The sequence below is a fragment of the Cervus elaphus genome, chromosome 18 (genome assembly GCF_910594005.1).
Source record: "Cervus elaphus chromosome 18, mCerEla1.1, whole genome shotgun sequence".
Lineage (NCBI taxonomy): Eukaryota > Metazoa > Chordata > Mammalia > Artiodactyla > Cervidae > Cervus > Cervus elaphus.
Genome location: NC_057832.1, coordinates 73,558,856 through 73,584,933, shown reverse-complemented (window position 1 = coordinate 73,584,933; position 26,078 = coordinate 73,558,856). Strand labels below are relative to the sequence as shown.

At 45.9% G+C, this 26,078-nt stretch overlaps 1 protein-coding gene across 9 annotated transcripts in view; it reads right to left on the bottom strand.

The window, feature by feature from the left end:
• The window catches only part of NOD1 (nucleotide binding oligomerization domain containing 1), an 87,730-nt gene that overhangs the window by 14,043 nt on the left and 47,609 nt on the right, over nt 1-26,078 (bottom strand). For 5 of the 9 annotated variants that reach the window (XM_043872249.1, XM_043872253.1, XM_043872248.1 and 2 more), the window contains 9 exons: nt 25,218-25,523; nt 23,772-23,946; nt 19,164-20,991; nt 13,286-13,369; nt 11,947-12,030; nt 10,555-10,638; nt 4,684-4,767; nt 3,504-3,587; nt 800-883 (listed from right to left, as the gene is read on the bottom strand). In XM_043872249.1, coding sequence (XP_043728184.1) covers nt 800-883; nt 3,504-3,587; nt 4,684-4,767; nt 10,555-10,638; nt 11,947-12,030; nt 13,286-13,369; nt 19,164-20,991; nt 23,772-23,946; nt 25,218-25,418 — 2,708 coding nt within the window. In that variant the 5' untranslated portion in view covers nt 25,419-25,523. Of the gene's footprint in view, nt 1-799; nt 884-3,503; nt 3,588-4,683; nt 4,768-10,554; nt 10,639-11,946; nt 12,112-13,285; nt 13,370-19,163; nt 20,992-22,923; nt 23,283-23,771; nt 23,947-25,217; nt 25,524-26,078 lie in introns of those variants that run through there. The other 4 variants (XM_043872251.1, XM_043872255.1, XM_043872254.1 and 1 more) reach the window with 4 other exon arrangements.

The following is a 26,078-nucleotide window of genomic DNA, read 5'->3' as shown; positions in this document are numbered from 1 at the left end:
TACAGTGTAGATGAAGTTTGAAAACTTATGCTACTGAAATAACATGGAAACCAAAGGTCCCATATTGTATGACTGCATCTCTATGAAAGGCCCAGAAAAGGCAAATCCAGAGAGACAGAAAATAAGATTCAGTGCAGTCAGTCAGTTCAGTCATTCAGTCGTGTCCAACTCTTTGCGACCCCATGAATTGCAGCACACCAGGCCTCCCTGTCCATCACCAACTTCCGGAGTTTACTCAAACTCATGTCCATCGAGTTGGTGATGCCATCCAGCCATCTCATCCTCTGTCGTCCTCTTCTCCTCCTGCCCACAATCCCTCCCAGCATCAGGGTCTTTTCCAATGAGTCAACTCTTCGCATGAGGTGGCCAAAGTATTGGAGTTTCAGCTTCAGCATCCGTCCTTCCAATGAACACCCAGGATTGATCTTCTCTAGGATGGACTGCTTGGATCTCCTTGCAGTCCAAGGGACTCTCAATGCTAAATCCCAGGGACAGAGGAGCCTGTTGGGCTACGACGGTCCTTAGAGTCACAAAGTCGGATACAAGGTGACTTAGCACACATGCAGGAACCAAGGGGGAAGAAGGATGGGGAGTGATTGCTTAATGCATACAGGTTTTTGGGGAGTAGGGGAGGTGGTTAGGTAAAATGCTCTAGAGTTAAGAGAGTAGTGTTGACTGTACAACCTATAAATATGCTAAAAATCACTGAATTGTACACTTCAAAAGAGTGACTTTTATGGTATGTCAATTTTATGTTAAAGTTTTTTTTTTAAAAGCACAGTGTTGAAATCTGAATTACCATAAATGTTTCAATGTCTGGTTGACTTTCAACATCTCTGCAAAGCTCTCTGCCACTTCATCATCAAGTTCATTTTTGGTAAGCCTGTAAGAAAAAGGAAGAATGGATTCAGAAAGTCAGTCCTGCCTGGTACCCTTTCTTCATTGAGTTCCTGGCCCAGGCGTCTCCAGGTTATGCTGCTAATCACTTGCTGAGAACTCAGCAAACAGCCAGACTCCAAACCCAGCCTCTCAGCCCCAATGACAATAAATGGAGGTTCATTTCTAGTGCAAATCCTTCACCCAAGCTCCTACTTCTTAGCCCTGCTGTTGTTGGGGAGCCCACACTCCCCTTCCATCCTTGCTGAGCTCTTGGATTTCATAGAAGACAGGGGCCCACAGAAAGCAAGGGACCAATGCTTGCTTCTCTGATCTCCTGCAGCCTTTAAGATCCCTTGAACACCAAAGACAGTCTGTTACTAAATTCAGTCTGATGAAGACCTCGAAAAGCCTGCCAAATGCACATTAATATGTGATCATCACTTTGCCAGTTATGAAGGACCCAAGTTCTGTGACTGAAAGTTCCAGGAGTGTCTCAGTTGTTCTTAAAAGCAGAAAGTGACCTGGGTAAAGCAGAGAGGGTGAGAAGCTCCTGGTTGTAAAGAGGATTAAACCCTGTTGTGCCAGTGGATGAAAGAATAAATAAAGGAAGGCGAATAGAAAAAAATTAAAAAATCATTCCTTGAAGGGCAATTTCGTAGTGTCTATCCAAATTTTAAATGTGTTTCACTTTGGACCAATGATTAGACTTCTAGAAATTGACCTTATGGTGTGCAAAGACTTTACACACAGGTTTCTATACATGCAGGACTGATTGCAGTCTTTTTTGGTCATAATGTAAGATGTGAACAAATTTCAGTATCAATAGAGGCAATTGGAAAAATTAAGTTGTGAGTGTGCAGCCTTTAGAGATACTGAGGTAGGATGAAGAAAGAGGCTAAAGAGCATTTAAGACGCTCTGAGTCAGATAGACCAGCTGGGAATCGCTTCCTAGCAGGGTGACCGCAGCAGGTGGTTGAACTCTGGGCCTGAGTTTTCCCATCAGTAAGTGTTAACAATAATGGTACAACCCTCCTTGCATGGTTGTGAGAATGAGTTCCTGTACAAAAAAGACTGAGAACAATGCATGATGTATGTATGGTCAGTACTCAAGAGATTCTGGGGATTGACATTATTATCCACGTAGAGCTGTGAGTCTCAACCGGGGTTAGTTTCCATCCAGAGACACTTGCCAATGTCTGGAGACAATTTTGATTGTCACAATTAGGGGTCACTACAGAGTATCTAATGGGCAAAGACCAGGGGTTCTGCTGAATATCTTACAATGCACAGGACAGCCTCTCAACAAAAAAGAAATATTTGGACCAAAATGTCAAAACAGTGCTGAGGCTGAGAGACCCTGACATAAAAGGACATATAAAATATGTACAATATATGGCTGAGATGTTTTTTAAGCCACTTGCTAAATTCTATTTTGTAAGAAAAGGGATATTTATTTGAATATACATTCAAATGCTAGAAATAGAAGATTATATTTAGGAAATATGAAAGGGGAGGCACTTTCACTTCCTACTTTCCAGACTTCAGTATCATATTTTTTTTTTCAAAAAGTATGCTTCTCACTTTTCAAAATTTTTTGAGAGATTTTTTGAAGAGAAAAGGGAAGTGAACTTACTCGGCAGCAGGTGTAGTGTCAGAATTCTCACAATGATGATATTTACATTAACTAATTTAGCCAATATCTCATGAGGAGGATATGGAGACATGTAATATAACTTCCTCACCTGGAAGCAATTTATGATACAGGCAAGTAAGTAAAATACTTACTTGCAAGTAAGTTAAGTAAGGCAAGTAAGTAAAATTAAAATATGGTAAATGACCAAAAAAAAGAAAAACCCAAAAAAAAGGAGCACTTTCAGAAGGTAACATCCACTTAATGAGTGGCCCTGGAATGCAGAGAGGAGTGAGGACTGTGGACTTCCCGTGACAGGTGAGCAGGAGCATGAAGGTCAGCTCCTGATGTGACTCGCTGGGGAAGGAGGAGGCTGCATGGGAGAAAGGCAGTGTAAGAGGAAGAAGGGAGAACATTCAAACAAGTGTGCGAAAGTTGGACCCTTCAAGGCATATCTGGGGGTGTTCCAGAGATATCCTGACAGGAAGAATAGCTAGCTTCTGATTTACCTGAGGCCTGCAGTGGCCAAGAAGGCTACGGTTTCAAACTCAGGCTCCTAGGGCCCATTCCACTCATTCTGTACTTGTCTGTGCTTCTGGGAACGACTATCATCTTCTCCAGGAGGAAATTAAATGATAAACCTTCCTTTGAGGAAAGGCCTAGAGCCTTTTCAATTTTCAGGCTTCCCTGGTGACTCAGATGGTAAAGAATCTGCCTGCCATGCGGGAGACGTGGGTTTGATCCTGGGTTGGGAAGATGCCCTGGGGGAGGGCACGGCAACCCACTCCAGTGTTCTTGCCTGGAGAATCCCATAGACAGAGGAGCCTGGTGGACTACAGCCCATGGGGTCGCAAAGAGTTGGACATGACTGAGCGACTAAGCACAGCACAGAGCCTTCTCAATTCAGAGGCAGCCTTTCAGTTAAGAATCTAGGCTGTGCACAGTCTGGAAAAATCCCCAAGCCCCAACCTTTCAAAATGACTCTCGTTATTACCAGAATATTCTCAGAGATGCATTCTGCTGCAGGGCCCATGCGAGGCTCTTTCCTCCTTCTGTAGAGATGCCATTGAATGCAAGACTAGGAAGGAAAAACATTTGGAGAAGGTTATTAGAAACACATCTACATTTCCCTTTGGCCTGGTAGCTCAGATGGTAAAGAATTTGCCTGAAATGTGGGAGAACCACGTTCGATACCTGGGTGGGGAATATCCCCCAGAGGAAGGCATGGCAACCCACTCCAATTTTCTTGCCTGGAGAATTCCATGGACAGAGGAGCCTGGCAGGCTACAGTCCATGGGGTCACAAAGAGCCGGACACAACTGAGAGACTAACACACTCAGCAACTAAAGCAGCTGGAAAGACTCGCCAGGAGGTGGCCCCTGCCCGGGTTGACTCAAAGCAAGAAGCAGAAGGGCTCAGCTGCGCCAGCAGCCGTTCAAGCTTTGTTGCTCCAGAGCCCAGGTTCAGACCATGAGGACAGGCCAGAAGGGAAATGAAACAGGGGCCAGATCTGGTCACAGTGCCCACAGCGGGCTGAAGAGGCTTGGCAAGCTTTGCTTTGCATGCTGACACCTTACAGGCACACATCAGTGAGGCCTAGAGAAATCTCTGTTCTCATAAGGAAGGAATTCTGCTACTGCCCCTACCATAGAAGGAGGCTCTCTGTAAGTAACAGCAAGAACGCAGACAATCAAGAGACACCCAGGTCTCAGGGATTCAGCCGAAGGTCTAAAGGGGGGCCGGGAAGGACCCAGTCTGTTTACAGAGAGGAAAGGTCCCCTCTTGTCCCAGCACCATCCTGAGAATGAAGATGGGGCAGAAATAAGCTGCCCAGTGTCCTTTCCAGTTTTATTTGGACTGAAGAATTCCTCCCCAACCCCCACTGGGCACATGCAGACTGCCAAGGAGCTGGCAGTGTCCCATGTCTGATATGATGGGTGTGTGCACATGTCACATTCCGGAGCTAAAAACTTAACCATGATGTACTTTACTGTATGCCTATCTTCTGTGTCAATAAAAATGTTCTGAAAAAGTAAAACCACACACACAAATACCTTCGCTGTTAGGAATGTCAGCCACCCTCTTCCCCTTGGTTCCTCCCCTGGTAAAACACGAGGTGCACCGAGTGACCAGGTTGGCCCTGAAGACAGTGGGTCTCAGAAAGCAGCAGTTACCTCAGGTTGGTCAAGCTGGGGTGGTTCCTCAGAGCCTCTGCGAAGGCCTTTGCTCCTTCATCACCGATTTGATTGCCCCACATCCTGAGGGCAGAGGCAAGACAGTAAAAGTTACCTCAAGCTCATCCCCTTATTTTCTGCTCGTGGCCACAGGAGATGCCATGTAATCTCAACAGGCAGATGTCTCTGCTCCATCTCTGGAGCTGTGGCCTGGAGATGAATCCCTCCACCAGCCCCTTAGTGAGCTGCTCTGGAGGAACAAAACCAGTAAAAGCCTTGTGAACATAAAGTCAGATACAATTAGAAACCAAGTCTGACCCCTGAGTTTTTGGAGAGCTGTCAGAACCTAAGCTCACTACCATCCCTGAAATGTCACCCTCAGGATATACAGGTTGACAAGAGCTTGAAAGGAAGCTTGACCAATATCCATTAGATCCTGAGCAGGGGTGACACATGTTCCTGAAAGCAAAGTCAGTCGTGCATAAAGCAAATATCAATAAACACACTGAGAAACTTAATCAGCAATTTTCCTGGTGTGTAAAGAGGACATGACCAAACCATGCTGTTCAGGTGTTGTAGTCTGGGTGGGGAGTTGCAATGACAAACCGTATTCCCTTCCCCACAGCAGAAAACCTTAAGAGGATCTGGCTAAATCAAGGGTCTGTATGGTAAGACACTGGGTTCCCGACCTGGCCCTGTCCCCCACCACCTAGGCGCGCTTGGGTGGGGTGTAGTCTCTTAGGTCTTAGACTCCTCGTCTGAAAGCAGGAATAAGAAGAGCATTTCCTCGGAGTTGTGAGGATGAAGAGAGTTAACATATGCAAAGCACTCACAACAGTGCTGAGCATATAAGAGCCAGCTACTTCTAAAAGGCTGAGGGTCACTGTCTACAGAAAGCAAGTCTGCTGGGCCCACCACAACACAACCAAAGCTGCCTCAGCCGCACGCTCTCTCCAGGCAAGTGGCCTGCTGATGTCTCTGGCAGTATGGCTTGTAAAACCCCAGTATGAGAGTTTGCAGCATTTTGCATAAAAAGTGTGTGAATATAACTGCAAAGTATCAAACTTTTAATAAAGTGAAAAACTACTCATGACATGAGATTAAGTGAAGAAAGGTAGAGTAAAATTCTGTACAGACAGTTTGACATCTACAATATTAAAATAAAACAGAGACGGCACACACTGCATGAGGGAGATCGAGAGAGCTTAACTGACATCTAGGGTTGATAACAATTATTTTTGAGAAGAGAATCTCTATTATACTTTTCTTATTTTCCACAGTTTACAAATAAAATTATCTATGTTTCTTTTAAAATCAGGGGAAAACTAACCATGAAAAGCTTTAAATAGTCTCCTGAATCAAAACCATAATGAGGTATCACCTCACACCCATATGAATGGTTACTATCAAAACACCAGGAAATAACAAGTGTTTGTGAGGATGTGGAGAAATTGGAACCCTTATGCACTGTTAGTAGGAATGTAAAATGCTACAGGTGCTGTAGAAAACAATGTGGTGGTTCCTCAAAAAAGTAAAAATAGAATTGCCATGTGATCTAGCAATTCCACTTCTGGGTATATGCCCAGAAGAATTGAAATCAGGGCTTCAAAGAGATATATGTACACCCATGTCAACAGCAGCATTATTCACAAGAGCTAAAAGGTAGAAATAACCCAAGTGTTCACTGGTAGATTAATGGATAAACAAAATGTGGTATGAACATAGAATGGACTATTATACAGCCTTAAAAAAAAGTAAAGTCTGATACATGCTACAACATGGATAAACCTTGAGAACCTAACGCTAAGTAAAAGAAGCCAGTCGCAAAAGGACAAATACTGTATGACTCCACTTACATGACGACCTATTATAGTTGATTGCACAGGGGACAGACAGTAGAAAGGTGGTTGCCAAGCGCTGAGGGGAGGGGAGCATGGGGAGTTACTGTTTCATGGGTATAGGGTTTCTGTTGTACAAGATAAAGAGAGTTCTGGAAATGGATAATGACAATGGTTGCATGACTATATGAATATACTTAATTTTTAAGTGTATCAAACTGTACACTTAAAATGGTTAAGATGGTAAATTTTATGTTACATGTATTTTCAATAAAAAATTGAATTAAAAAAGCCTCCAGAGAGGGGAGGCAGAGACAAGATGGTGGACTAGAAGGATGTGAACTCACCTCTTCTTACGAAAACAACAAAATCACAACTAAGTGCTGAACAACTATCAGCAAAAAATGGTGGAACCTACCAAAAAAGATATCCTACATCCAAAGAAGCCACAACAAGACAGTATGACAGGCATAACCATGATAAAATCAAATTCCAAACCTCCCAAGTGAGTGACCCACAAACTGGAAAATTTTATCACAGAAGTTCTCCCACAAAAGTGAAAGTTCTGAGCCCCATATCAGACTCCCCAGCCCGGGAGTCTGGCAATGGGAGGAGGAGGTCCCAGAGAATCTGCCTTTGAAAGCCAGTGGGGTTTGATCACAAGAATTCCACAGAACTGGGGGAAACAGAAACTCCACTCTTGGAGGGCACACAACGTCTTATGTGCACCAACCCAGGGGAAAAGCAGTGACCTCAGAAGAGCCTAGGCCAGACCTACCTGCTCGTATTAGAGAGTCTCCTGCAAAGGCAGGGTGGCTGTGGCTTGCTGTGGGGACAAAGACACTGATGATGGTAGTTCTTGGGAGTACTCAATGTACCTTCCTGGAAGCCACCATTTTTTCACCAAAATCTGGCCCCACACAATAACCTGTAGGCTCTAGTGCTGGGTCACCCTGGGTCCACCAACCAACAAGGTGGGAACACAGCCCCACCCTTAGCAGACAGGCTACCTAAAGTCTTCCTGACCATACAACTGCCCACTCAGCAAACCCCCTGACACAGCTCTGCCTACCACAGGGACAAGACCCAGCTCTACCCACCAGTGCATGGGAACTAGTCTCACCCTCCAGGAAGCCTGCACAAGCCTCTCAGACAGCTTCATCCATGAGGGGACAGACAGCAGAAGCAAAAGGAACTATAACCCTGCAGCCTGTGGAATAGAAACTGCAGTCACAGAAAGTTAGACAAAATGAAGACTGCCACAAAACAGAATAAAGAAAAAAGAATGAAAAGAAATGAGGACAGTCCAAGAGACCTCTGGGATAACATAAAATGCAACAACATTTGCATTGTGGGGGTCCCAGAAGGAGGAGAGACAGAGAAAGGACCTGAGAACATATATGAAGAGATAATAGCTGAAAATTTCCCTAACACAGGGAAGGAAGTAGTCACCCAAGTCCAGGAAGCACAAAGTCCCAGGCTGGATAAATTTAAGGAGGAACACACCGAGACACACAGTAATCAAACTGACAAATATTAAAGACAAAAAAAATGTTAAAAGCAACAAGAGAAAAACAACATACAAGGGAACTCTCTTAAGGTTATCAGCCAATTTCTCAGCAGAATCTCTGCAGGCCAGAAGGGATTGGCATGATATATTTAAGGTGATGAGTGGGAAGAACCTACAACCAAGAATACTCTATGCAGCAAAGCTCTCGTTCAGATTTGATGAAGAAATCGAAAGCTTTACAGACAAGCAGAAGCTAAGAGAATTTATCATCACTAAAGCAGCTCTACAACAAATGCTAAATGAAAAGGCCACACTAGAAACAAGAAAATCATGAATGGAAATGCTTACCAGTATAATCAAACTTAGATAAAGGTAGGATATCATCCACACACAAATACGATATCAAAACCAGCAACCATGAGGAGAATATAAATGCAGAATACTGGAAATGCACTTGAAATTAAGAGATCAGAAACTTAAAACAATCTTGTTTATATACAGACTGCTGTATCAAAACCTCACAGTAATAACAAACTGAAAATCTACAATTGATCCATACACAAAAAAGAAAGAGGAAGCCAAACACAACACTACACTTAGTCACCAAGTCACAAGAGAACAAAAGAAGAAGTAAAGAAAAGAGACCTACAAAAACAAATTCCAAAAAATTAACAAAATGGCAATAAAAAATATATATTGATAATTACCTTAAATGTGAATGGATTAAATGCCCCAACCAAAAGACACAGACTGGCTAAATGGGGTACAAGACATACATACACACCCCCACACACACACAGTCTACAATGGACCCATTTTAGATCTAGGACACATATAGACTGAAAGTGAGGGGATGGAAAAAGGTTTTTCATGCAAATACAAATCAAAAGAAAGCTGGAGTAGCAATACTCCTATCAGACAAAATAGACTTTAAAGACTGTTACAAGAAGCAAAGAAGGACACTGCATAATGATCAAGGGATCAATTCAAGAAAATATAACAACTGTAAATATATATGTACCCAAAATAAAATACAGGAGCACCACAATATATAAGGCAAGTGCTAACAGCCAGAAAAGGAGAAATCAACAATACCACAATAATGGTAGGGGACTTTAATACCCCACTTACATCAATGGACAGCTTATCCAGAAAGAAAATAAGGAAACACAGGCCTTAAATGACATATTAGACCAGATGGACTTAATTTATAGAGCATTCCATCCAAAAGCAGCAGGATACACATTCTTAGCAAGTGCACATGGAACATTCTCCAGGATTGATCACATGCTGGGCCATAAAGCAAGCCTCAGTAAATTTAAGAAAACTGAAATCTTGTCAAGCATCTTTTCCAACCACAATGCCATGAGATTAGAAATGACCTAAATAAAATGATTGTTAAAAAAAAAAAAAAATGTGGAGGCTAAACAATATGCTGGGCTTTGCAGGTGGCTCAGTGATAAAGAATCTGCCTGCCAATGCAAGAGACATGGGTTTGATCCCTGGGTTGGGAAGATCCCCTGGAGAAGTAAATGACAACCCACTCCAGTATTCTTGCCTGTGAAATCCTAGACAGAGAAGCCTGGTGGGCTACAGTCCCTGGGGAAGCAAAAGAGCTGGACACAACTTAGAGACTAAACAACAACAAACAATATGCTACTAAAAAAACAGTGGATCACTGAAGAAATCAAAGAGGAAATTAAAAAAATACCTAGAGACAAATGAAAACCAAAAGCACAAGAGTCAAAAACCTATGGAATGCAGCAAAAGTCATTCTAAGAAGAAAGTTTATAGCAATATCATCTTACCTCAGGAAATTAGAAAAATCTCAAATAAACAACCTAAACTTACACCTAAAGCAATCAGAGAAAGAACAAACAAAGCCCAAAGTTAGTAGGCAGGAAAAAATCATAAACATCAGAGCAGAAATAAACAAAGACAAAACAATAGCAAAGGTCAATGAAACGAAAAGCTAGTTCTTTGAAAAGATAAACAAAATTGATAAACCTTTAGCCAGAGTCATCAAGAAATAAAGGGAGAGGGCCCAAATCAATAAAATTAGAAATGAAAAAGAAGATACAATGAACAGTACAGAAATACTGTACTGGATCATAAGAGACTACTACGAGTAACTATATGCCAATAAAATGGAGAATCTAGAAGAAATAGACAAATTCTTAGAAAGGTACAAGCTCCCAAGACTAAACCAGGAAGAAATAGAAGATATGAACAGGCCAGTTGCAAGCACTGAAACACTCTAAGCAGACCAAAGGCTGGGACCTGATAGCTTCATAGGCAAATTACACCAAACATTCAGAGAACAGTAAACACCTATCCTTCTGAAACTGTTCCAAAATATTGAAGAGGAAGGAAAACTCCCAAACTCACTCTGTGAAGCCACCATCACCTTGATACCATAACCAGACAAAAATACCGTAAAAAAGGAAAATTACAGGCCAGCAAGCACTCCCGTACACAGAGCAGGTCGTCTACAAACACCCATGTGCATTCGCCTCTACTCACCCAACTTCAAAGATGGATTTGCTGTTCTTCACAGCCAGAGCGAGACACTTTCCTCCTTCGCTTGTTATTTTGTTTTTTCCCAATCTGCAGAGACAGTCACGCACACATCAGCTCTAGCTGTGAGGGATCTCCAGCATCAGCCACCCTCATCCTTGGCACAGAGCCCCCTGGGGCCCTCTTAGGATGGATGGTCTATCTCCTGGGACCCACAGCAGCCTTCCCTGGGCTTCCCCTCAGGAAGGGGCCTGAAGCTCTGAAGAAAGTGAGTCAGCATTCCTCTTCAGAAGACGCAATCTCTGCAGAAGCTAAGGGACCCGAGTTCTCCCTCAGATTCTTTAAATGACCTCCAAGCATCACTCCTTTCCATCAGCAGACCAGATGGTTCCCACTTCAACTGCAAATGGTCAAGGGGTAGGGTCCCATCACCAGAGCAGCACCAGGGGCTCCTCCAAGCCTGGTGCTCTTTAGCAGGACTTTTCCAAATGTTGCCTGCAACTAGATGGCTGTGGCCTGAATGTTTGTCTCCCTCACCCCACCAGAATCTATATGTTGAAATTCTAACCCCTAGATATTAGGATACTAGGAGATAGGGCCTTTGGGAAGCGATAAGGTCATGCATCACAGCCCTCACAAATGGGATGACTTATAAGTGAAGTCCAAGAATGCTCCCTCTCCCCCTTTTCCACCACCATGTGAGGACGCAGTAAGAGGCACTATCTAAGAACCAGGAATCGGGCCCTCACCAGGCACCTAATCTTCTGGCACATTAATCTTAGACTCTCCAGCCCCCAGAACTGTGAGAAAGAAATCCCCGGTGTTTATGCATGCATGCTAAGTTGCCTCAATTGTGTCTGACTCTTTGAGACCCTATGGTCTGTAGCCCACCAGGCTCCCCTGTCCATGAGATTCTCCAGGCAAGAATACTGGAGTGGGTTCCCATGCCCTCCTGCAAGGGATCTTTTCAACCCAGGGATCAAACCTGAGTCTTTTTTGTCTCCTGCATTGGGCAGGCAGGTTCTTTACCACTAGTGCCACTTGGGAATGTTATTTTGTTGCAAAAGCTAGATGGACTAAGATAATGAGGAACTTCCTCAGGGGAAAAAGACCTCCAGAAAGGGTGGCATTTGTGGCCTTTCTCCCATCAGGAGTTAATGAAACCAAAATGCCAGGCTCTCCCCCCAACCCACGGTAGGGCTTTTCCCCTCAGGATCCCCCCACACCCTTCCAAACTCTGAGCCTCACCCACAGTTCACCACACAGATGTCCTCATCTGAACTATATGGCCCTGGGGCAAGCAGAAGGCAGCTCTAGGGTGACATTTATTCTTTGCTTGAACAACAACAGGTGACCAAGAGAAGCTGCCGAAGACCCCGTTGCATCCACCCCACTTACTTCAGGTGTGTGAGGCCTTTGCATTCATCCAGGATTCTGGCGATGTACCTGGCTCCGACATCGGTGATTTGGTTGTTGTATAAGCTTCGAGAGAAAGCACGGCCATGAGAATTTATGACTCCATTGTTTTAAAGTGAGTAAGTGCTGTCTGCTGATGTCCAGAGTCTGGGTCAAAAGGAGAAAGGAAGGGCACGTGGAGACCAGAGTTTGGGGCTCAGGGGTCTCCCAGGCCGGGGTAAAGGCCAACACTGCCGCTTTCCCCAGTTTTATGACCTGGGACAATGCACCCAGCCTCTCTGTGCGTTAGTTTCTCCATCTGTAATACAGGAGTAAGATTTACAGCTCCTCACAGGATTGTTATGAGGATCATACGAGATCATTCCAAGCTCTTGCATGTAAGTGCTCAATAAATGGTAGGCAGGGGGGCACTTTGAGATTAAGGGATAATCTTGAGGGATAACATTTTCTGACCATTAGAACCACCTCAGTGTCTACCTTTTAGTCAGTTTACCACTTGATACCAATTCAACAATGAGGTTGAAAGCAGTAAGCAGACAGGTTTCCAGTGTTCCATGGTCACCCAGAACTCCAGAGCCAAAAGGCAACCTGGGATTGAGTGCTTCAGTGTCCTCACGTGATGGCTGAGAAAACTGAGGCCCCAAGAAGCTGACAGGCTGGTTCCAGCTCACAGAGTCCACAGCCACCATGGGGCTGGCCAGGCTGACCCACAACCCCTCATCTCAAACTCCAAGATCCCAAAGGCTCCCCAAACCCAAACTTCTCCATAATTATTTTGGCAACAAATGTGGTGCTGTTCATGGTCTTTATCTCAACTGGTTTGACTGTTTCTACATTTTGCTTCAGAAATTAAAGTATCTGAAAATGGGGTATTGCCCTAGAGCCCACTGGTCATGACACTGCTAGGTAGTAGGAACACTGATTTCTGATTCGTGTCATGCTCCAAGGACAACAGATCATGGACCCACAGTAGTGAAATCTACCATATAAACAGTATTCTCATGTTCATAAGACATATCCCCAGGTATGCAGCCATTACATCTCTCAACCACCACCTGTAAAACTATATGCCTATATTAGGATCCCAATTACACAAGGGGGATGAGAGGGCTGGGTTCAGTGAGATTTCCTGACTTTCTCAAAGACTGCGCTGCTGGCTGAACCAAAACCAGGACCCAGGATTCCTGGCTCCCAGTTCAGTGCTTTTCCTGGTGTCTGGGGCCATCAGTCTCAACCATCCAGTGATCCATAGGAAGGGCAATTTCCTGCCACTCTCTATTCTTACTACATAGCTGTCCCAGTGTTCTTGAGAAATACATACCCTAAAAATGTCAGAATTTTGTATTTCGTCAGCTCTTCATATAGCACCTTCACCCCACTGTCAGTGATCTGGTTCACACTGAGTCTGAAAAAAACAGTAAAGAAATTTAAGAATCAGAGCAGCTTCTCACTGTGAAAGAACATTAATTCCACAAGGTTCTGAAGCTTATAGGTCCTGCAGTTTTCCCAGCTATAAATGCCCCCAGAGAGAATGGCCATAGTAGCCAGTCAAATGGCCCCTATAGGACCTGGTCTTCATGGGGGCTAAGAGACCCACCATAATCAACCCACTGACAAGGCTACAGCACAGCTCTGATGCAACCAAGGGCTACGAGGGACACCCGAAGGACACATGTGGCCAGCCCCCTCTGATATCCTGCAGTTGCCAGGGGCCTCTGTGTCAATGTGGCTCTCACTGTTCATAAGGGGCTATGGGATTTGGAAGCATGTGGAGCTGCATTTAGTGGTTATGAGGCTGGGGGCGAGGATGTTCCATTATCTTGCAAGTGGGGCCAGAGATGTTAGGGGTCCTGAAAAAGGCAATAGACAGTCCCCACGTGGACAGTTCCACCCAAAATGCCAAGAGCCTTTGCATCTGGAAATGCACATGCTACACCTGCCTTGCCACCTGAAAAGGCGAGTCAAGGGAGACAGCTCCTGTGGTGTGGTTCTGTGTGGGAAGTTCAATGGCAAGGGAGAAACAGTCGAACAAGGCAGGCCTTGGCAGCCACACTCTCCCATTCCTCTTTAATGCCAGTGCTGCTAGCAGCAGGCCAAGCTTTGAGAGGGGGCAGGAAAAGAGGGCCTTGAGATGATGAATAACTCTTGGACAAGGGCCAGCTGCATACCGAAATTGCTCTTCAAAAGCACTATACTAGCTGGATATTATGATTTGGCCAAAATGCAGAATTTTTTGTTTTATTACCAAGGAATCTCTATAACAAACTGCCCTGATCTTCTCAATCCTCCACCCCTTCATTTAGATGAGTCCAAGAGATGGAATGTAGAAAAGGAGAAAAGGAAAGATAAACCCATTTGAATGCAGAGTTCCAAAGAATAGCAAGGAGAGATAAAAAAGCCTTCCTCAGCGATCAATGCAAAGAAATAGAGGAAAACAATAGAAAGGGAAAGACTAGAGATCTCTTCAAGAAAATCAGAGATACTAAGGGAACATTTCATGCAAAGATGGGCTCAATAAAGGACAGAAATGGTATGGACCTAACAGAAGCAGAAGATATTAAGAAGAGGCGGCAAGAATACACAGAAGAACTGAACAAAAAATATCTTCACGACCCAGATAATCACGATGGTGTGATCACTCACCTAGAGCCAGACATCCTGGAATGTGAAGTCAAGTAGGTCTTAGGAAGCATCACTATGAACAAAGCTAGTGGAGGTGATGGAATTCCAGTTGAGCTATTTCAAATCCTAAAAGATGATTCTGTGAAAGTGCTACACTCAATATGTCAGCAAATTTGGAAAACTCAGCAGTGGCCACGGAACTGGAAAAGGTCAGTTTTCATTCCAATCCCAAAGAAAGGCAGTGCAGAAGAATGCTCAAACTACCTTACAATTGAACTCATCTCACACGCTAGTAAAGTAATGCTCAAAATTCTCCAGGCCAGGCTTCAATAGCACATGAACCGTGAACTTCCAAATGTTCAAGCTGGTTCTAGAAAAGGCAGAGGAATCGGAGATCAAATTGCCAACATCTGCTGGATCATCGAAAAAGCAAGAGAGTTCCAGAAAAACATCTATTTCTGCTGTATTGACTATGCCAAAGCCTTTGACTGTGTGGATCACAATAAACTGTGGAAAATTCTTCAAGAAATGGGAATACCAGACCACCTGACCTGCCTCTTGAGAAATCTGTATGCAACAGGTTAAGCAACAGGTAAGCAACAGTTAGAACTGGACCTGGAACAACAGGCTGGTTCCAAATAGGAAAAGGAGTACATCAAGGCTGTATATTGTCACCCTGCTTATTTACCTTATATGCAGAGTACATCATGAGAAACACTGGGCTGGAAGAAGCACAAGTTGGAATCAAGATTGCTGGGAGAAATATCAATAACCTCAAATATGCAGACGACACCGCCCTTATGGCAGAAAGTGAAGAAGAACTAAAGAGCCTCATAATGAAAGTGCAAGAGGAGAGTGAAAAAGTTGGCTTCAAGCTCAACATTCAGAAAACTAAGATCATGGCATCCGGCCCCATCAATTCATGGCAAATAGATGGGGAAAGAGTGTCGGACTTTATTTTTTGGGGCTCCAAAATCACTGTAGATGGTGATTGCTGCCATGAAATTAAAAGACGCTTACTCCTTGGAAGGAAAGTTATGATCAACCTAGATAGCATATTCAAAAGCAGAGACATTACTTTGTCAACAAAGGTCCGTCTAGTCAAAGCTATGGTTTTTCCAGTAGTCATGTATGGATGTGAGAGTTGGACTGTAAAGAAAGCTGAGCGTCAAGGAATTGATCCTTTTGGACTGTGATGTTGGAGAAGACTCTTCAGAGTCTCTTAGACTACAAGGAGATCCAACCAGTCCATCCTAAGGGAGATCAGTCCTGGGTGTTCATTGAAAGGACTGATGCTGAAGCTGAAACTCCAATCCTTTAGCCACCTGATGTGAAGAGCTGACTCATTTGAAAAGATCCCAATGCTGGGAAAGATTGAAGGCAGGAGGAGAAGGAGACAACAGAGGATGAGATGGTTTGATGGCATCACCAACTCAATGGACATGAGTTTGGGTAAACTCTAGGAGTTGGTGAGGGACAGGGAGGCTTGGTGTGCTGTGGTTCATGGGGTTGCAAAGAGTTGGACATGACTGAGCAACTGAACTGAACTGAGGGATGGAATAAAGCTCAGAGACGGAGGAGTGTGAGGGACAAGGTAAGGGTCAAGAGTGGGTGAGATAACAGACCAGAGCTCAGCAATTTTTTTCTGAGGGTCAGATAGAAAATTTTAGGCTCTGAGAGCCATCTGATCTCTATTGTAACCACTCAGCTCTGCAGAATGAAGCAGTCAATATGTAAATAAATGAGTGTGACTCTGTTCCAGTAAGACTTTATCTAAAACACAAGCCTTGGGCCAAAGCTACAAGCTGTCCTCTGTAATCAACAAGAGGCTAAAGCGGTAAAACTTGATTTTTAGGCCAATCAGAATGATCATGTCAGACACTCTGGATCCTTCCCACTCATGTTACTCACCTTGGTGATGGGGCACAGTGTGTACAAACACTGCAGGACTATCCCAGAGCCCACTAGTCACTCACAATATTCATGCTTACTTAGAAACAGAATCTCCCATGTTTTAGCTGGCCACACATGATTAACTTCTGCCCAGTGAAATCTAAGCAGAATTCTCATTAGCAGTGGCTGAGAAGTGTTCTTAAAAGAATGGGATGTGTCCTAAACTATAATTAAAGATATGCCCCTATGTTCAGACCAGCACTATTCACAATAGTCAAGACATGGAAACAACCTAAATGTCCATCAACAGATAAATGAATAAAGAAGATGTGGTACACATATATGATGGAATACTACTCAGCCATAAAAAAGAATGAAATAATGCCACTTGCAGCAACATGATGCAACTAGAGATTATCACACTAAATGAAATGTCAGAAAGAGACAAATACCATATGATATCACTTATGTGTGGGATCTAAAATATGACACAAATGAACTTATCTGTGAAACAGACTCACAGACATAGAGAAGGGACTTATGGTTGCCAAGGGGAAGGGTGGGATGGGGTAGGGATAGATTGGGAATTCGGGATTAGCAGATACCACTGTTAATATACATAATGGATAAACAGTAAGGTTCTATTGTATAGTACAGGGAACTATATTCAATATACTGTGATAAACCATAATGGAAAAAAGAATATGAAAAAATATATATAACTGAATCACTTTGCTATACAGCAGAAATGAATACAACATTGTAAATCAACTATACTGCAATAAAATAAATTTACCAAAAGAAGAATGGGGTTTGTCCTTTGCCTTTTATTCCTTTTGGTGACTAGAATGTCAACTGAATGGCTGGAGCTTAAGCAGCCATTTTGGGCCAGGAGTTGGCAGTCAGATAGGGAAGACAACAGAGCAGTAAGGCAAAAGACAGCCAAGGCTGGTGGTCACGGAGACATCATAGCAGCCCTAAACTGCCCGCCTTTAAATTTTGTCGTGAGAAACAAACAAGCTTATAACTTATCTAAGCCATCAGCATTTTGGTGGTGCTTGGTGCTCAGTCATACTCGACTTTCTGCAGGCCCAAGGACTGTAGTCCGCCAGATTCCTCTGTCCATGGGACTTTCCAGCCATGAATACTGGAATGGGTTGCCATTTCCTACTCCAAGGGATCTTCCCAACCCAGGGATGGAAATTGTGTCTCTTGTGTCTCCTGCATTGACAGGAGCATTCTTCACCACTAGCACCACCTGGAAAGTCCACCTGTATTGTGAGTTTTCTCTAACTCTCAGCCAAAACTAATCCTCACTGATACCCTCAGGGAGCTCAAAATGCTTCCTTAGGGTGGTCCATTTCTTCCTGTTTTGTCTTTTGCTGTCTGGAGGCAAACTATGGGACCATCATCCTGGTGCAGCATTTCCATCTTATGAAATGGGCACGGGGAGGCACTGAATGTGACATTGCCTGAGGTTGCATACAGAGAGTTGCTGGCTGAGAGCTCAGAGAACAGATTCCAGACTTTCCAATTCCCAGGCCAGCACAGGCTTGGGCTCCCTACATCCACCCATCCCTGCACAATCTACACTCTGGTGCTGGTGTAACTGGTACCTGGAATCAGTTCCAAATCCCTTCTGCTCTTCAGGAATGCATGAGCCAAGTAGTAGAGAACTGAAACCCCCATGGAGATTTACAAGGTGTATTTAATACAAGATGCTAACAGAAGAAAGAAGACTGACTGGCTTTTCTTTCCTCTAAACCATCAAACAGGAAAGTAAGAGTCAGCATTCTTTACTGAGATCCTTTGCTGCTCAGGGCTGCCAGCTTTTTTGGTAGAAATTAACGCTAATAAGCACAGTCTTTTTTTGCCTTTATAAAATTTTTCATGTGTCAGAAACTTTTCACGGGTTATCTCGGAGCCTCACATAAATCTCAAAAGGTAGGTTCTTTATGATGCTGGCTCCATGATGGCCCCCATGTGTGACCTTGAACAACTTCTCTGTGCCTCTGCTTCCTCATTTGCCAAAATAGAGATCTAGTGTGCTGGAGTCCATGGGGTCACAGAGTTGGACACAACTGAGTGACTCAACAACAACTCTTACAGAGATGTTGAGAGGATTAAGCCAGGTAATATTTGAAATGCCCTTTACTCATTCTCAATAAATGCTGATTGTTATTACTGTAATTGCTAGGATATAACAAACTCCTTTTTCTGAATGAGGACACTGAAACTTCAAAGAAGTTAAGCAACTTGCTCAAGGACACCCAGTTAGGGCCAATTCATATCCATCTAACTTGGAAGCTTTGCTCATTACCCTCTGCCACTCTGAGACAGTGGGCTTCCCTTGTGGCTTAGTTGGTAAAGAATCCGCCCGCAATGCGGGAGACTTGGGTTCAATCCCTGGGTTGGGAAGATCCCCTGGAGAAGGGAAAGGCTACCCACTTCAGTATTCTGGCCTGGAGAATACCATGGACTATATAGTCCATGGCATCCCAAAGAGTTGGACAGGACTGAACGACTTTCACTTTCACCCTGAGACAGAGAAGGTCCGGATGCTCCCAGATCCATGGTCATGAGTCCCAGGATAATCCAGGAAATCCAGCCCCAGGATCCTAGTCCTGGGGTCTGTCACCTGAGCCCCGGCCCTGCCAACCGCTCCCTGAACCTGGTGGCATCACCTGATGACAGTGAGGCGACTGAAGCATGGCTGCAGTTCCCGCACGCCGAAGTCGTTGAGGTTGTTGTTGTCCAGGTCGAGCGCCAGCCGCTTGCGGAAGTGGTGCAGGACGAAGGAGAGGGCACTGCAGTCAGCCGGGCAGGCATTGCAGAAGGTCAGTTTGAGGTAGTTGGCGCAGATGCCCCTGGCCGCCAGCTGCCCCACCTTCTCACTCTGCGTCTCGTAGATGCAGCGCAACATCCAGATGAAGGTAGGCAGGGCCTGCACCTGGTTGAAGCCCCCAGACTGAACCCGGGGCAGGTTCTTCAGGTGGGAGCGCAGGCTGGCGAACAGGTGAGTCCACAGGGCCTTGCGTTTTCGCCGCAGGGCAGCGGCGGGCACCAGGTGCCGCAGGAGTTTCTGTTTGCCTTTGGACAACAGCCCGCACAGGAAGAGGTTGGTGAAATGAAAGTGATCCTTGTTCTTGAAGGGATCTTCCCCATGCAGGCCGTGGCCCCCCAGGCACTGGATGGGGAGAAAAGGAGGATAGCAGGTCGATGTGGCCACAGCCTCCCCGGGAGGAGTCCACTCCTGGAAGAACCTTAGCAGCTCCCGAGTGCCCACCTTGTCGTCCACCACTAGAAAGAGGGCAGCGAAGAAGGCCTGGAGGGTCAGGTGGAAGAACTCATAGGACTCCTGTTCCCCTCCAAGGTCCAGCTCCGGCACGGCCCGAAGGAAGCCCAGTTGCAGGTCCCCCTCCCGCACCTCGGACGCCTGCACCTCGTCCTGGTTGAAGACAAAGAGGCTCTTCTCCATGCCCCTGTGAGCCACCCGGCCGAGTGAGCACAGGGTGTCCCGGCCGGCGCGGAAGGTCTCCGTCTGGCTCCGCGTGTTCTGCTGCACCAGGCTGGTGGGCTGCGTCCTGTTCAGGTGGACCTCGGTGACCAACAGGAAGACGTCCGTCAGCGTCACCGTGAGATCAGGCAGCTGCGGGGAGCTCTCAAAGGCGTCGTGGAAGTGCTGGAAGCACCGGAAGATGATCCAGCAGAAGAGGGGCACCGCGCACAGGCTGCAGAGGTTGGGATTGGCCTCCAGTTGATCCAGCAGGCGCTGGCGCGTGGCGCGCTCAGGGAACATCCTCCCCGTGTAGGCGCGCAGGTGGCTGGGGGAGAAGCCGCGCAGGAGCACCTTCTTCCAGAGGAGATGTCGCGGGACCTCGACGCCCGTGCGCGCCGTGAGCAGCTTGCGCGCCCCTTTGAGCAGCTTCCCACTGAGCAGACTGGCCAGCAGGGCCAGCGGGTGGGCGGGCTCCCAAGGGGAGGAGGTGTCGGGCTCGCTGCTCAGGTCGAAGTCTGAGTGCAGCTCGTCCAGGCCGTCGAAGGTGAAGAGGGCCGCGTGGGGGAAGCGCAGCAGGAAGGCGAAAACCTCCCCGGGGTCCTGCTCTGGGTAACAGTAATGCTTGAAAAGCAGGTCCTGCAGACACAGTGCCGCGCTCTCCTTGAAGCAGCTGAGGGTGCGGCAGCGGAAGTGGAAGAAGAACTTGATCCCTGGGTCCAGCTGGCCCGCTGCCCAGAGGCTCTGCAGCCGCTGCAGCAGCATGGACTTGCCCATGCCTGCATCGCCAAACACGAAGATGGTCTCACCCTCCTCGTTGAGGACGCCTGTGGATGCGTCCAGGAGGCAGGCCAGGCTGTCCAGGCTGCCCAGGCTCTCGTTGTTGAAGTTGACCAGCTCCACCACCGTGTCCGTGTACATCTGCTCCAACAACAGCTCCTCCTTCTGCGCATAGCACAGAATGAACTTGGAGTCCCGGCCCAGTTGCTGCCGCAGCTTCTGAGTATATCTGCTCACTGCAGGGAGAGTGGGTGGGTGAGAGGTGGAAGAGGGTTGAGAAAGAGACACAGGTGGAAAGGGTATCCAATAGGGAGGTCTCTGATGAAGAAGCAAAGGCACAGACAGACAAACCCACAGCCTGGACACTGAGTCCAGGTGCAAGAGAGCTAGCATTACAGAATCCCCTGGTCCTCTGGCCTCCATCCCTCTGCCTGACCTCAAATTTAGCCAGCCAGCAGGGACAGAATCCAACTGGGATCAATGTCTGATTCAGGTTCCCTACTCCTCTGCACAAGTTGTCATTGAACACCAGCTAAAAGCTGAAGCCCTTTCAAAATAGAGGTCTAGGCTACAGGGGTCTGCCACTCCAGCCCACCCCAAGTGTTCCACTCCAACAGCTTAGGCCTGTCTGCACTGAAACTTGTACTGCGACGAAGAAACTGTCCTGAAACTTCTTGTGCTTATGACACTGCTCTTAAACAGTCTCATAAAACCTAATGCCAAACTTTTTGTGATGATACGTTTGATATTAATATGGACTACAAGGGGGCTGTGCCTCACTGTAACTGAGTAATAATAGGACTCCACAGAGCACAGAAGTCCTGGTTCCAAAGCTAAGGCCTAGGGAATCACTGATGCTTAGGCACATGCCTTAGGGGGAGCCCTGGGATTGCCCATAGGCGGGTAGGTACATGGCTTAACATGCAGACATGGGTGCCACACTCTGCAGAACGAAGCTACGAAATGACATGACTCCAGGCAGAAAAAGGGTATTCCAGAAATTCCTTTAAAATCCTTTTTGGGTTTTAATGATAACATAAAAAGTGGACACATGCATATTTCCAGATTCATCTACAACCCTCTCCTATCAACTTGGTTCTCTGCTTAACATTTGTGAAGTAAATTCTATTTTTCTAAGTTTTAGTAAGGAAAAATATACAGACTAGAAATTCACCCATTTTACAACAGGTTTACAGCGATTTTTAGTAAATTTTCAGATTTATGCAAACATCACTATAATCCAGGGGTACAATATCCATCATAAGTGCATTTGCTGACTATCTGTGTCTCACCCTGGCCCTGGGAAACTGTTGGTCTGCTTTCTGTCTCCATGAATTTGCCTTTTCTGGATATTTCCTATAAATGGATTCATACAATATGCAGCCTTTTGCATTTGGCTTCTTATAGAGTGAATTATACTTTAAAATCTGTTACAGTAGCTAGGTAAAGGGCCCAATGGAGAAGTCCTTTTAGAGAACTCTTCACCAAAGGAATATTTTCCTTTTTTCATAGGGGAAGATAACAAACCTAGACAGCATATTAAAAAGCAGACATCACTTTGCTGACAAAGATTTGTATAGTCAAAGCTATGGTTTTTTCAGTAGTCATGTACAGATTCAACTGGATGTGAGAGTTGGACCATATAGAAGGCTGAGCGCCAAAGAACTGACACTTTTGAACTGTGGTATTGGAGAAGACTCTTGAGAGTCCCTTGGAGAGCAAGGAAATCAAACCAGTAAATCTAAAGGAAATCAACCCTGAATATTCATTGAAAGGACTGATGCTGAAGCTTCAATCCTTTGGCCACCTGATGTGAAGATCTGACTCAGTGGAAAAGATCCTGATGCTGGGGAAGATTGAAGGCAGGAGGAGAAAGAGACGACAGAGGATGAGATGATTGGATGCCATCAGTGACACAATGAACATGAATGTGAGCAAACTATGGGAGAGAATGGAGGACAGAGGAGCCTGGCGTGCTGCAGTCCATGGGGTCACAGAGTCGGACACGACTTAGCAACTGAACAACAACAAAAATAACGAAGTGAGGTAAGCAGGAACAGTGAGAGTGAGAAGCTAGCAGTGGCCAGTGAGTTAAGTGTTGGGACCTCAGAAGCAATAGCTTGGCCCTAACACTCTGTCTCTGGGTCTAGTTTCTCCCAAATACACACCTGACAGTCTGGAACATGATCCTTTGTTTCTGTTTTCAAGGTCAAACTGGACTCTTTGAAGCTCAGAGTTTGGAAGCTCCCTGCTGGTATGTTGCCAATAGCTGTCTTATAGTGGAGCGACCACAGGCATGGAAAGAAGATTCCCTGGTCCTCAGAGCAGACTGTGGCCCCAATTATGTGCTCTCTCAGCATCTCGGACTGCTGTGCTCCTTATCACTATCTGCAACTATACATTTGTGTTACTACCAGTTTCCTGCATTAACCTCTGAGCTTCCTGAAGGCAGGAACCATATCTGGGTCTGTTCCCCATTGTACCCCTGGCATCCAGCACAACCAGCCTTAGCGCATGGTGAACACATCATAAATACCTACTGAACTAATCATTTAACTAAAGGGCAAGTTGGGGGGGTGGGATGGGTATGATGCTTTGGAAATAAGGACTGGCAGTCAGGAGTGATAGAAGAATTCTTCCCCTAGAATCAAATTTGGAAAGATTTTTAAGAAGGAAAAAAATACAACCTTGAATTTGTACAAGCACTAAAATGTCTAGATATGTCAGAATAGGAAGCCAGCAGGGGGTTCAAAGAGAAGTCATCCCAATACCTCCATAGGCCCTTACATAAACCAGACCAGCTACATGCAGGCAGTTCAATCACAGTCCCCTGGGCTGCACAAGGGTGACAGGGATCCAGCTCTCTTTTTCTAAAAGGAACACAGCAGCAGAGCCTGCTGCCTGGGGTGGAAGGCAGGGCTGGCCAAAATGGACCCCACCTTTATCCCCTGCTGGGCCTGCACAGAGAGCATTTCGAAGCCCTGGGGGCCTTGCCTCCTGGGCGGCTCCCTCGTACCTGGGTCTGTGTTGACAACAGCTTTGCTCTGAATGAGCGGGGAAGGGGAGAAGCCGATCTCTGACAGCCAAGGCCTGAGATCCACATACGCATCTGCGAGTTGCTGGAGCACGTAGAGGAAGAACTCGGACACCTCCTCGCCCTTGCTCTGTACCAGGTCCAGAATTCTGCGGACCTAGTGGGGTGCAAGCAGGAGGGTGAGGGCCAGTGCTAGGGTTGTCCACCCCCCAGAGGGGCCCACATGCAGGGCTCTGAGCTCTTCAGCCTCGAGCTTGACTGTCCACCCAGCCAGTGTGAGATGCTATAGCCTGAAGGCCCAGGATCTGTGAAACAGACCTCCTGAGCAAGAAACCAACTGCACGGCTCTAGGAAAACAGAGGCTTCCACGAGCCTAAAAATAAAAAGGTCAGACTCACAACTGGGGTCAGGCCCACCCCTGGAATTTCTTTTCCCACCTCTTCTTTTCCCTCTTAACCTATTACTGCTCTCGGGGAATGAGAGCTGAGGGCAGAAAATCATCCATTAGGCACAATGAGGTGGGTGGTGAGCCACAGAGCAAACGGACAGCAGACTCCTATGTAAGGTGTACCTTAAGAAAGTTTTCTGTCGTATTAAAAATTCAAGGGAAAAAAATCACAACAGTGTTCTTTTGTGCTTTTCTCAGAAACCTTTCTGGTCTTTTCTGAGCCCAGCAGGTGCTGCCGATGGTTTAGTCACTAAGCCGTGTTCAACTCTTGCGACCCCATTGGACTACAGCCCACCAGGCTCCTCTGTCCTCTGTCCATGGGATTTCCCAGGCAAGAATACTGGAGTGGGTTGCCATTTCCTTCTCCAGGGGATCTTCTTGACCCAGGGATGAAACCAGGATCGCCTGCATTGCAGGAAGATTCTTTACCAACTGAGCCACCAGGGAAGCCCCAGCAGGGGCTTCATTCATTACAAATGAATTCTGTCACTCCTCTCCCCAAGAAGGAGGTTTTGGTCCCTCCATTCTATTTTAATGAACAGGACACAAAGTTAAAGTGAAACCAAGGGCTGTGAAGACTCCCCACAGTGAAGTGTAAGAAATTCTTTACTGTGGATCTGGGTTACAATGCAGCTATTCCTCAATCAGAACTGAAGGCCATTCTCAGAGCCATACCCAGCAGTGAGCAGCTCTCCAGGGTTTAACAGGCACGGAAGGGGGTAGCATGGCTAGCGTTTCATGCTCACTTTCTTTCCAAAGAATTCACTAATTTAAAGTGAATTGGTGTCTGAGAACCAGTACACACAGCAAGGAGAATGGAGTGGATCAGAGGAGTTTGCTGTGTCATGATCACAGAAATGAAATATGTAATTTCTGTTCTGTAAATAACCACCCAATGTACTGAACTCAAAGCTTTTCACCCACGTCAATGGGAAGAAGCCCTGTCTGGCCACCAGAGCTGGCATTCCCGTCACCAGCACCTTGTCGGGCTGCGTGGGGCAGGCACACACGATCTCTGCATCCTCAGTGGAGAAGTAGTCATTCTGCAGCAAGTTGTCCAGCAGACACTGAGTGTTTCGGATGTGAGTGACCAGATGCTCCCGGTTGACTTTCAACAACTTGATGAAGGAGTGAGACTCTGATGAGACTATTTCCATCTCACTGCAGCCCTGCTTTTCCATGGTTCAAGAAGCAAGCGGCTGCTTTCCCCAAATTCATCTTCGGCTGCATGTGTCTCTCTGGCAGAAGGGCAATCAGGATCCAGGGCCAGCCTCTCAGTGTAGCCCCTGAAGAGACAAATGAAATCACCAACAAAGCCAAAGCCATGGGAAAGATTTCCCCACCACACCATTCCTCACCTTTCTTTGGTCCTGGAATTTCTCTATTTAGAGCAGGAAGAGAGTATTAAAAAACAGAGACCTTACTTTGTCAACAAAGGTCGGTCTAGTCAAAGCTACGGTTTTTCCAGTAGTCATGTATGGATGTGAGAGTTGGACCATAAAGAAAGCTGAGCACCGAAGAATTGATGCTTTTGAACTGTGGTATTGGAGAAGACTCTTAAGTCCTTTGGACTGCAAGGAGATCAAGCCAGTCAATCCTAAAGGAAATCAGCCCTGAATATTCACTGGAAAGACTGATGCTGAAGCTCCAATACTTTGGCCCACCTGATGCAAAGAGCCGATTCATTGTGAAAGACCCTAATGCTGGGAATTATTGAGGGCCAGAGGAGAAGGGGATGACAGAGATGAGATGGCTGGATGGCATCATTGACTCAATGGATATGAGTTTGAGCAAACTCTGGGAGATAGTGAAAGACAGGGAAGCCCTGTGTGCTGTAGGCC